General features: G+C 44.4%; 1 protein-coding gene across 2 annotated transcripts in view; it reads right to left on the bottom strand.

Annotated features, from left to right (window-relative positions):
• The window catches only part of BMPR2 (bone morphogenetic protein receptor type 2), a 209,081-nt gene extending 196,999 nt beyond the window's left edge, over positions 1-12,082 (bottom strand). The window contains exon 1 of one of the 2 annotated variants that reach the window (XM_023219105.2): positions 10,762-12,082. In XM_023219105.2, coding sequence (XP_023074873.1) covers positions 10,762-10,837 — 76 coding nt within the window. In that variant the 5' untranslated portion in view covers positions 10,838-12,082. The remainder of the gene's footprint in view (positions 1-10,761) is intronic. The other variant, XM_023219097.2, reaches the window with a different exon arrangement.
• Positions 12,083-12,323: the final 241 nt, after the last annotated feature.

The following is a 12,323-nucleotide window of genomic DNA, read 5'->3' as shown; positions in this document are numbered from 1 at the left end:
CATAAAACTTTGTTTCAATAAGTAACACGAATAAATTCGTCTCTTCAGATCATTTGACTGTTTTTAATCTTGCCTTATAACAGCACAATACAGTCGTTTGTGAAGTAACTAAATATAAGAAGTTAGGCCGGGCGCGGTGGCTCAAGCCTGTAATCCCAGCACTTTGGGAGGCCGAGACGGGCGGATCATGAGGTCAGGAGATCGAGACCATCCTGGCCAACACGATGAAACCCCATCTCTACTAAAAAATACAAAAAACTAGCCGGGCGATTTGGTGGGCGCCTGTAGTCCCAGCTACTTGGGAGGCTGAGGCAGGAGAATGGCGTAAACCCAGGAGGCGGAGCTTGCAGTGAGCTGAGATCCGGCCACTGCACTCCAGCCTGGGCGCGAGACTCCGTCTCAAAAAAAAAAAAAAAAAAAAAAAAAGTTACTCTTCACACTAGACTGGCCCCATGGAGTTTTAATCACTAAGAACACATGGAAACATTAAACATTTATCCTCAACTAAATATGTCATCATCATTCTTCTAATCTAACTGGTGTCCTTTTCCAGAATTGAAGCTTTGAATCTTCAATGAATTTTTTTTATTATCCACTGACATTTGAATGTTACACATAAAACAAAACCTAAGATATTTGCTGTCATTTACAGCAAAAGAAGAGACTATACCTAAGACATAGTTCAATTTGGACAATTATTCTGGCATGATCAAAATCCCAGTAAGATTTTCAAATGCCTAAAAGATTCCAAATATTTTAAGCCTTTAGACTAACACTTTATATATTATACGAATGTTTTGCTTTGGAGCTATAGGGGCCTGACCTTGATTCCCAAGTGTCCCACTTACTCAGTTTAATCATCTGCAGAATAAAGAAAAATAATAGTACTGATCAGTCTGTTTAGAGGATAACGAGATCACATAGTATACATGTAAAGCACTTAGTGACTATACTAAAGACTTGAGAAATGCTCATGTGTCTCTTCACTTCCCCAATATAGATTTACTAATTGTAGCCACTGTCAAATTATATAGAATAAGGTATTTTAAATCTAATCTCTTCTAAAATATTTAATTTTCTGAATATTTCCTAGTTTGTAAAGTTAAAAGCCCAATAAAAGTTGAGCAAGACAGAGGTTGGCACATTAGGTCATAAATTGCAGAAGCCAGAGTGTGTACAGTATTTTAAATGGCTGTGACTATTATTCTGAATGAGATGGGAATAAGAATGAGATAAGCAAAGATATGTCTTATCTAACTTATGTATGAAAAGGGTCTGGCCAGGCACAGTGGCTCACACCTATAATCCTAGCACTTTGGGAGGCCAAGGCAGGCAGATCACGAGGTCAGGAGATTGAGATCATCCTGGCTAACACAGTGAAATCCCGTCTCTACTAAAAATACAAAAAAAATTAGTTGGGCGTGATGGCACGCGCCTGTAATCCTAGCTACTCGGGAGGTTGAGGCAGGAGAATCGCTTGAATCTGGGAGGTGGAGGTTGCACTGAGCCGAGGTTGCGCCACTGTACTCCAGCCTGGACGACCGAGCGAGACTCTGTCTGAAAAAAAAAATTAAAAGAAAAGAAAAGGCTCACTCAGACTACTATGTTGAAAGGAGATTGTAATAAAACAAAGATGTTAACAGAGAAAACAGAGTCTAGTAAAAAAGTACAAGTAAGAGAAGACAGTGGCTTTTAGATTAAGGTAGTAGCATAGTGGAGGTGGTAAAAAGCAGTAAGATTCTAGATATATTTTGAAGGTAAAGTCAAGAATTTTTGCTATCACATTGGGTAAGAATGTGAAAAAAAGAAAGACAAGAGACAAAAGTATCTCTAATTTGGGGCCTTAACAACTGGAAGGATAGAACTGACATTTGCTGAAGAGGCTAAGACATAGGAGGAACAGGTCTGATGAAGCAGCTTCAGAAGTTCAGTTTGGAACAGGTTAAGTTTGTGATGAATATCAGACATCAAAGTAGATACGACAGATACACAGTTGGCTACATGCAACAGAATTTCAAGGAAAGAAGTCTGAGATAGAAATAAATTTGAAACTTGTCCACCTTTAGATGCTATTTAAAGCCATAAAACTGGATGAGATCACCAAGAGGGTTGGTGCACACAGAGAAAAGAAAAGGTCTAAAGACTGAATCCTGAAACAACACAACAATATTTAGCTGTCAGGGACATAAGGAGGAACTATCAAAGTTGCTGGTGAGGCAGGAGAAAAATCAAGAGAGAATAGTATCTTAGAAGCCAAATGAAGAAGTACTTGAAGGATGAAAAAAAAAGGATTAAATTGGCTCATGCTGCTGATAGGTCAAAACAAGAACTTGGAAATAAATAAAAAAACAAGCAGGACATATGCACAGAAGTATTAAATATGGCAGTTTATTAGAGAAGAAAATCAGAAGCAACCTAAACATCTCTCAATATGAATTAAGTAAATAACAAATACACTCAATGGAATATCACACAATTATGAAAAAATGATAGCTATTAAGATCACATATACCTATGACATATTATTCTATGTAAAAAAAAACTGAGACATAATTAATAGATATTATAAAATCACAACCATATAAAAACACATGTATCTTTTTTTTTGGCCGGGCGTGGTGGCTCATGCCTGTAATCCCAGCACTTTGGGAGGCCAAGGTGGGCGGATCACGAAGTTAGGAGTTCGAGATCAGCCTGGCCAACACAGTGAAACCCTGTCTCTACTAAAAATACAAAAATTAGCGGGGCATGGTGGCACATACTTGTAGTCCCAGCTACTCCGGCAGCTGAGGCAGGAGAATCACTTGAACCCAGAAGGCGGAGGTTGTCATGAGCCGAGATCATGCCACTGTACCCCGCCTGGGCAACAGAGTGAGACTCCATCACAAAAAAAAAAAAAAAGCATCTTTCTTTTTAATTAGAAGAAAACATACCAAAATAAAGTGCTAGGGTTGTGTGAAGATTAGTATTTTTTCTCTTAATTTTTCAAATGAAAACAAAAAAAAAAGCCTGCCCTAAAAGGATAGCCTGGTGCGTCTACAACAATTATATAGCTTTGCTCATAGACCATTCTTATCTACAAAAGCAAAGATTGAAAACAGATTAATAATAATAGAAAGTCTTAACTATTTCCTCATCTAAATGAAACAAAAAAACGAGAATTGGGATTACTGGCCAAATATTTTATCCCTTCACACTTATCATTAACACATTTTGTTCTAAATTATCCTATTTTGCACTAAACTTACTGGGGCAGAATGAAAGTACATGATCGTGTATATTTTTGACACCAATGATAAGGGCAAACTACTGTCTTGAAGGAGAAAGGGGAAGTGAGATCTGGCTTTAAGAAACTGAAATTTCTCAGCCAGGCGCGGTGGCTTACTCCTGTAATCCCAGCACTTTGGGAAGCTGAGGTGGGCAGATCACATGAGGTCAGGAGTTCGAGACCAGCCTGACCAGCATGGAGAAACCCCGTCTCTACCACAAATACAAAATTAGCTGGGCGTGGTGGTGCATGCCTGTAATCCCAGCTACTCGGGAGGCTGAGGAACAAGAATCACTTGAACCCGGGAGGTGAAGGTTGCCGTGAGTGGAGATCCTGCCATTGCACTCCAGCCTGGGCAAGAAGAGCAAAATTCCGTCTCGAAAAGACAAGACAAGACAGGACAGGATATGACACGACACGACAGAGAGAGAGAGAGAGAGAGAGGGAGAAAGAGAGAGAAAGAGAGAGAGGGAGAAAGAGAGAGAAAGAGAGAAAGAGTAGAGAAAGAAAAAGAAAGAGAAAGAAAAGAAAGAAAGAAAGAAAGAAAGAAAGAAAGAAAGAAAGAAAGAAAGAAAGAAAGAAAGAAAGAAAGAACTGAAATTTCTCAACCTCCATTTGCATCTACCCTTCCAGAAACAGATGTGGATCAAATACCTAACTCTTTCAAATACCTAACTCCATCTAAAATTCTTAGGCCAATGCCTCTGGCACAATACTTTATCATGTCTCATAATTTTTCCACCAAGTCTGCTGTCGACACATTTAAGATGTGAATGACTGCACACATTTTGTACTATATCTTGATAATTTAGGTAATGTATTTTAAACGTTACTGATGCACAAGGCAGGGTTAAGGTATAGTGTTGAGCATCGTGATTCTAGGCATGCATATAATCTTTCATATCAGTGGGTTTTTTTTGTTTTGTTTTGTTTTTTTGAGATGGAGTTTCGCTCTTTTGCCAAGGCTGGAGTGAAGTGGCGCGATCTTGGCTCACTGCAACCTCCACCTCCCCGGTTCAAGGGATTCTCCTGCCTCAGCCTCCCAAGTAGCTGGGATTATAGGCGACTGCCACCATGCCCAGCTAATTTTTGTATTTTTAGTAGAGACGGGGTTTCACCATGTTGGCCAGGCTGGTCTCGAACTACTGACGTCAGTTGATCCACCAGCCTCAGTCGCCCAAAGTGCTAGGATTACAGGTATGAGAGTGCCTTTGAAAATAATAATATTTTTTTTTTTTCTGAGACGGGAATCTCACCCTGTCACCCAAGCTGGAGTGCAGTGGTACGATCTCGGCTCAATGCAACCTCCGCCTCCCGGGTTCAAGCAATTCTCCTGCCTCAGCTTCCCGAGTAGCTGAGATTACAGGCATGCGCCACCACACCTGGCTAACTTTTTTTTTCTTTTTTTTTGAGACAGAGTCTCACTCTATCGCCCAGGCTGGAGTGCAGTGGCCGGATCTCAGTTCACTGCAAGCTCCGCCTCCCAGGTTCACGCCATTCTCCTGCCTCAGCCTCCCAAGTAGCTGGGACTACAGGCACCCGCCACCTCACCCAGCTAGTTTTTGTTGTATTTTTTAGTAGAGACGGGGTTTCACCATGTTAGCCAGGATGGTCTCGATCTCCTGACCTCGTGATCCACCTGTCTCGGCCTCCCAAAGTGCTGGGATTACAGGCTTGAGCCACCGCACCCGGCCTTGTTTCTTCTTTTCGTTCTTTTTTTTTTTTTTTTTTGACAGAATTTCGCTCTTGTTGCTCAGGCTGGAGTGCAGAGGCACAACCTTGGCTCACTGCAACCTCCGCTTCCCAGGTTCAAGCGATTCTCCTGCCTCAGCCTCCCAAGTAGCTGGGATTACAGGCACGTGCCACCACACCTGGCTAATTTTGTATTTTTAGTAGAGACGGGGTTTCACCATGTTGGCCAGGTTGGTCTCGAACCCCCGACCTCAGGTGATCAGCCCACCCTGACCTCCCAAAGTGCTGGGATTACAAGCATGAACCATGGCTCCCGACCTAATTTTGTATTTTAGTAGAGACAGGGTTTCACTATGTTAGCCAGGCTGGTCTCGAACTCCTGACCTCGGGTGATCTGCCCACCTTGGCTTCCCAAAGTGCTAGGATTATAGGCGTGAGCCACTGCGCCTAGCCAAATTTTTGTATTGTTTGTAGAGACAGGGTTTCATCATGTTGGTCAGGCTGGTCTCGAAATCCTGACCTCAAGTGATCTGCCCGCCTTGGCCTCCCCAAGTGCCAGGATTACAGGCATGAGCCAATTCTGCAAATTTTTAAAAGGAAAAAGGTTTTGCGTAATTGCTTAATGCACAAATTAAGAAATGTTTGTTCCCAATGTTTACTGGATTAAGCAATAAAAGATATAGATTAAGTAGTAATTACTACAAAAAGTAGAAATAATAAACTAACAGAACTTGAGAGTTAGAATCTCCTAACCTCATGATCCACCCGCCTCGGAGTCCCAAAATGCTAGGATCGCAGGTGTGAGTCACCACGCTCGGCAAAAAAAAAAAAAGAAAAGAAAAAAGATGCATGCATTTTTATATGGTTGTGATTTTATAATATCTATTAATTATAGTTCTCAAAGGTACCTAAAATTTACTGGTTGATGGGGACATCAAAGGCAGATTCCCAGGCTCGTTGTCCAGAGATTTGGATTCAGTAGGTCTAGTGGGGTACCCAAGAATCTGTATTTCGAAAAGATCAAGTACAACTCCGTATTATTACAAGTGAGAAAACTATGTTAAGTAACCTATTTGCCTGGAATCACCTAGAATCTAGGTCTCATTAACTCCCAACAGTGGTCTTCCCACTATACCTCTTAAATTACATACTTTATAGTTGAAGGAACTAGGACAAAGAAAAAGTTACTAATGTGTTATTTGAGTCAATAAACAATCCTAGAATATTCCTGGTTGAAATTCTTTTTTATTATTCACTAAGTATTTCTTAAATGTCTACTATGTGCATAGCAATATGGTAAATTATAAAACTAATAAGACATGAACACTGTCCTCTGGAAGCAATTATCAGTTCGGAGGACAAGCCAAATACATAAAACTGATATCCAGCCAGGTGTGGTAGCTCACACCTGTAATCCCAGCACTTTGGGAGGCTGAGGTGGGTGGATCAGCTGAGGTAAGGAGTTTGAGACCAGCCTGGCCAACGTGGTGAAACCCCGTCTCTCCTAAAAATAAAAAAACTTCGGGCTCCGTGGCTTACGCCTGTAATCCCAGCACTTTGGGAGGCCGAGACGGGCGGATCACAAGGTCAGGAGATCGAGACCATCCTGGCTAACAGGGTTAAACCCCGTCTCTACTAAAAAATACAAAAAAACTAGCCAGGCGTGGTGGCGGGTGCCTGTACTCCCAGCTACTCAGGAGGCTGAGGCAGGAGAATGGTGTAAACCCGGGAGGCGGAGCTTGCAGTGAGCCGAGATCCGGCCACTGCACTCCAGCCTGGGTGACAGAGCAAGACTCCATCTCAAAAAAAAAAAAAAAAAAATACAAAGATTAGCCAGGCATGGTGGTGTGCACCTATAATCCCAGCTATGCAGGAGGCTGAGGCCAGAGAATGGCTTGAACCTAGGAGGCGGAGGTTGTAGTGAGTCGAGATCATGCCACTCCACTCCAGGCTGGGCGACAGAGGAAGACTCTATCTCAAAAATATCCAACAGCACAGCAATCTACAAGTAGGTGCCAAAATAAGTGGTGTGGCCAATTATGAAATTAAATGATTCACACAGATTCCACTCAGTATTTTTTAATGGTTAGAATTTACCCATCAGAAATCAATAATGAATTTCCTCTCTTTCATTGTTAAAAAAAAAACTGGCCTTGGGGCGCAGTGGCTCATGACTGTAATCCCAGCACTTTGGGAGGCGAGGCGGGCGTATCACGAGGTCGGAAGAAAAAACCATCCTGGCTAACATGGTGAAACCCCGTCTCTACTAAAAATACAAAAAATTAGCCGGGCATGGTGGTGGGCACCTGTAGTCCCAGCTACTGGAGAGGCTGAGGCAGGAGAATGGCATGAACCCGGGAGGCGGAGCTTGCAGTGAGCAGAGATTGCGCCACTGCACTCCAGCCTGGGCGACAGAGCAAGACTCTGTCTCAAAAAAACAAACAAAAACTAGCCTTTAATGAAGGAAAGGTTTCGTCTTTGTGTGAACAGTTCTCTCTCTCCTCACTACTTACCCACATCAATAGCACTACTATCACATAATCCCACATGCCAGAATACCTTTTGTAGAGATCAAAGTTTATCTAATTTTAATACAAAAAACTAAGAGTTTGGCCCTCTTCAAAGATAAGAAAAGCCTCCCTTCTGGACCATCTTACTGATTATATGTGGTCGACTGAGGATTTCAATTCTTCATTCTTCTGCAATAGTACTATACATCCAAATATTACATTAGCTTCATCATAGGCAAAGTGTACTTTGATACCTCTTGTTTCTGAGCTTGGCCATATGACTTGGTCAGCCAATGTGATGTTAGGAGAGCAGAGTCTGGAAATGTGCCGGTAGAGTTGGGGCTTGGCCTCTTTCTCTTCTGGCAATGCCATGACACCAGCTTCCCCCAGATAGATGTTACCTCTCCCTCTAGCCTGGACCCCAGAAGGAGACACATGGAGCAGAATAAATGCCTATTGTTCCATGCCACTAAGATTTTGTGGTTGCCAATAATTACACAGCAAAATGTCACTGAATTACCCATATTTAAGAAATCCAGCCCAGGCGCAGTGGCTCACGCCTATAATCCCAGCACTCTGGGAGGCAGAGGTGGGTGGACCACGAGGTGAGGAGTTTGAGATCAGCCTGGCCAATATGGTAAAACTCTGTCTCTACTAAAAATACATAAATTAGGCAGGCGTAATGGCACACACCTGTAGTCCCAGTTACTTGGGAGGCTGAGGCAGAAGAATCGCTTGAACCCGGGAGGCAGAGGTTGCAGTGAGCCAAGATGGCACCACTGCACTCCAGCCTGGGCGACAGAGCGAGACTCTGTCTAAAAAAAAAAAATTAGCTGGGTGTGGTGGTGCACTCCTGTAATCCCAGCTACTCTGGAGGCTGAGGCAGTAGAATCACTTGAGCCTGGGAGGCGGAAGCTGTGGTGAACCGAGGTCACACCACTGCACTCCAGCCTGGGAGACAGAGTGAGACCCTGTCTGAACCAAAAAAAAAAAAAAAAGAGAGAGAAGAAAATGTTCTAAGAATTAAGGAGTCCAAGAACTCGGTAAGTGAGAAAGAGGGATTCAAAAGAAATGATTTATCCATGACCCCAAAAAAGGATATGCTATCAATCGGTCTTCTAGGATTTATTTTCCTGTTCAGCTGCACTATTTACGCCTGTCCAGTTAACATCACTGCATCTATGTAACCCAAATCCACACAGGCCCTCTTTAATCAGCTTGCACTTAATGAAGCTGCACTAGCCACTTCAATATTAGGCAAAGCAAAGTTTTACATGTTCAGAACTACGACATTTGCATAACCACTGCTGCACTGACACCTTGTAAGTGTCTCTGCTTCTTTACAAAGGTTGATCTGGTGAAGGCATTACTCCATCTCATACATCCAGTAAGAGTGAGAAGTTGTTGCTGCTACTGCTGCTGTTACCATTAATGTGGTAAGTAAAGGCGCACGCTGTAATCCTGGCTTCATAATTTACTGACTGTGTGGTGAGTTACTCAAATTCTCTGTACTTTACTCTCCCTCTATGGAAAAGGGGAATGACAATAACCTACAAAATAGAATTGTCATGAGGATGAAATGAAAAAATATATGTAAAGTTATTTGAATAGCTGATGGTGCATGGCAGGCACTTAATAAATACTAGCTATTATCATTACTGTTACAGGTCTGAAATCCAGCTTCACAAATTTTGTCATCTGGTGCTATGCAACACTAAAGAAAAAAAGACTAAAACCACTAGCAGTGATTCTTTTATTCTCTCTCTTTTAAGAGACACTCTTCTAAAATGACTGTATTACCAAACAAAAATTAAGTTTATTTTTAAATAAATGCTTTTTCTCTTACTTTTATCAGTTCTGATCACAATATTACGAGCATGTCAAGATAAATGAGACTCTATATTCTAAAAAGGTTAAGAATAACAAAGAACATTGAAAAGTGTATGTTCTCAGATTTCTGCTCATGGAATGTTTAAGGCCTTTTACTCCGTATTTTACAGGAACCACATGGCTTGTGGCTAGAGAATTTAAATAGCTAACACAATATAAAGAAATTTGGAGAAAAATCATTCATTTTTACTCTGAAAGCAACTACAATTATTAAAAATATTAAAATATCAGTTTTAAAGTAAATTCAGAAGTTCAAATTATTTTAACAGAACCATATAGATTTATCATCAATTTAACAGACATTAATCAACAGTAGACATTATTCAACAATATGAAAAGCATAAAAGGAAACTTCAAATTTTCTTTCGGCATTTTCCTAGTTCAGACTTTTAAAACCAAATTAAGCAAATAACCTCTGTATCTAACATAGCAATGAGAAATTTGTTTAATGTGAAACACACTTATCAAGAGAAAAAAAGTAATTCGAAAGGGTCATTTGGTCCTTTACTCGCTTTAAAAGCACAGTCCATTTGCCCATCATAAACCAAGTGTACGAGTTACACGTAGAATTCACTCCTCAAAATTTCTAAAAGCAAATCACCAAAAGACTGCTTGAAAAATAGTTGTAAATAGAAGATGAGGTCTTTTTCCTAAGGTTTCTGAGAACTGAAATGAAAATATCCAAAAGAAAGGATGACTACCACCCTTTAGACTTTAATGAAATGTCAAAGAACTTTCGGAGTCAAATCTCCTAGAAGTCTAATAATGTCAGGTCAAAGTGTCTCGACAGCAAAGCCAACAGATAGATGCCAGGTGACTAACAGTAAACTTACCAAACCGTATAATACAATATATCAAGAATCTCACAGTTCCGACTTCCTCAACATTTATTCTATTCATTCGGTAACATTTCTGAATAATGAAAGGAACATGGATTCCCAGAGTGATCTAAATCTCAAAATAAGGTTCAAGTGTGTGTTCTCTAGTTGATGTTCTTTTTACTGTAAGCCAAAACCGCTTCTTTATAATAATAATTTTAAAAATCTACAGGTCTGTTTCCAGAGATCTCGTAATAGACACTGTTCACTGGTGATTAAAATATTATTTTTAATCGTTGCATTACCTCACAGCTAAAAATGTCAAGATACCACACCCAATATGTCTTTTTCACCCCGTGAAGGGGGGTGGGGTGGGAATATGGAAGTGGGGATAGGAAAATACACAGGAATATTAAAGTCGATTTCCCTGGAAGGCATGGGGCAGGCGCGCCGGCACCGGGGCGCAGCTCCGCGATCGGGGGGACGCGTGACGAAGGGCGAGCACAGGCCTCGGCCTCTGCGGGCTGCCTCCCTCGCCACCCGCAGGGGAAGTGGCCGGGACGCGCCGGCCGGAGCTACTCACCGGCCGCAGTGCTGACCAGCAGGATGGTCCATGGTAGCCAGGGCACCCGCCAGGGCCGCTGCAGCGAGGAAGTCATCCCTTGGCCAGCCAAGAAGCAGGAGGGCAAAGAAAAGAAATATGGGAAGTAGAGAGGCGGAGAATCAGCCGGGAGGCTCGTCTTCTCTCCCGTGGACTGATCCTGCCCGTATCACAATGCAGTTTGAAAGGACAAATGGCAGATGAGAGGACCTAGCTGCAGAGCTTTCATGCCGCTGCAGAAATTCCCTTCATTTCTCTCCCTTGCGGCTGGGGGTCTTCCTTCGCCTCGGACGGGGTGCCGCGGCCCTCCAAACTGAAGGCATGTCTGTGGGGAAAGCAGGGAGCCAAGAAGAAATCTCCCAAGTTATTTCCCTCGTAGTTTCACGATATCAAAAAAATATCCAGGTCTGGGAGAAAACATATCCAGGGTGCGGAGGGCGGGGATTCGATCCGGATCCGGGGAGCGAGGGTCAGAACTAGTTCCTGACTATCGGGAAGGACGAAGCCGGGCGGGCGGCGGCGGCGCCCGGCAGCCCGAGTCGCATCGCCCGCGGCTCCGGGAAGGCAGGATTCCTTAAGTTTCGCTTCGGTGCTTCCTTCACTCTGATTTCGAAAACAACAAATCCTCTTCCTTGACTGGATCCAAAAAGGTACCTGCCTCCATGGACAAGCTCACAGTCCCCACGCCTTCGCGGAACAACCGTGAGAGGGTCGGGGAGGCCCTGGCGAAGGCTGAGGAAACGTAGGAGCGGGGGAGGGGAGGGGTCGCGGCCCCGGCCCGGGCTCCCCGAGACCGCGGGCGGACGGGGTGCGAGAGGCTGCCCCTTCTTGCCCTCCCGGCGGCGCTCCCTTCCCTTCCTCTCTTTTTATTCCTGCCGCTCCATCTTGCCTGAGGTAAATTCCACCATGAAAGCCTCGTCTTCTCCCGTCAATGGCTCCTGTGAGCGAATCACAACCCCCCAAGGAAGCCGCCGCCGCCGCCGCCGCCACCGCCTCGTTCTCCCGCAGCTCTGGGCTCCGGGAGGAGCTCGGGCGTCGCGGACCGAGGGCGGGGGGCGGCGGGAGGGCGGATGAAGGTAGCCGGGGAAGGGAGTGGGCAGTGAGGCGGCGAAACACCCTGCGTCCCTCCGGGAAGCACTTCCAGTGGCTCCGAGCAGACCAGACACAAAGGGGGGAGTCGCCGCAGCTGCCAGTCTGCGGCGCTCTCGGTCACCGGAGTCGCCCCGCCTCCGCCTCCGCCTCCGCCTCCTCCTCAGTCTCCGGCTCTTCCCGGCCCTGTCTGTCTCTGGCCTGTGGTGCAGCGCGGGCGGCGGCGGCGGCGCCGGCGCCGGCGGCAGGATGAAGCCCGCACTGCGCCTGCGCGCTCACGACCCCGCCCGGCCCCGCCCCTCGTCCCGGGCTGGTTGAGGGCTCCGAGGCCCCAGCGCGGCGCGTCTGTTCCCTGAATGGCCGAGGGCTGGGTGGGGCTGCGGTGGGCAGCGGTGGCCTTTCTCCTTCACACACACACATGCCTTCCAAACGTGCATGGCTTGGGATTCGTGTAT

This window comes from Piliocolobus tephrosceles, chromosome 11 (assembly GCF_002776525.5).
Source record: "Piliocolobus tephrosceles isolate RC106 chromosome 11, ASM277652v3, whole genome shotgun sequence".
Classification (NCBI taxonomy): Eukaryota; Metazoa; Chordata; class Mammalia; order Primates; family Cercopithecidae; genus Piliocolobus; species Piliocolobus tephrosceles.
The sequence above is the reverse complement of the archived record's forward strand: the minus strand, read 5'-3'. Positions and strand labels throughout refer to the sequence as shown.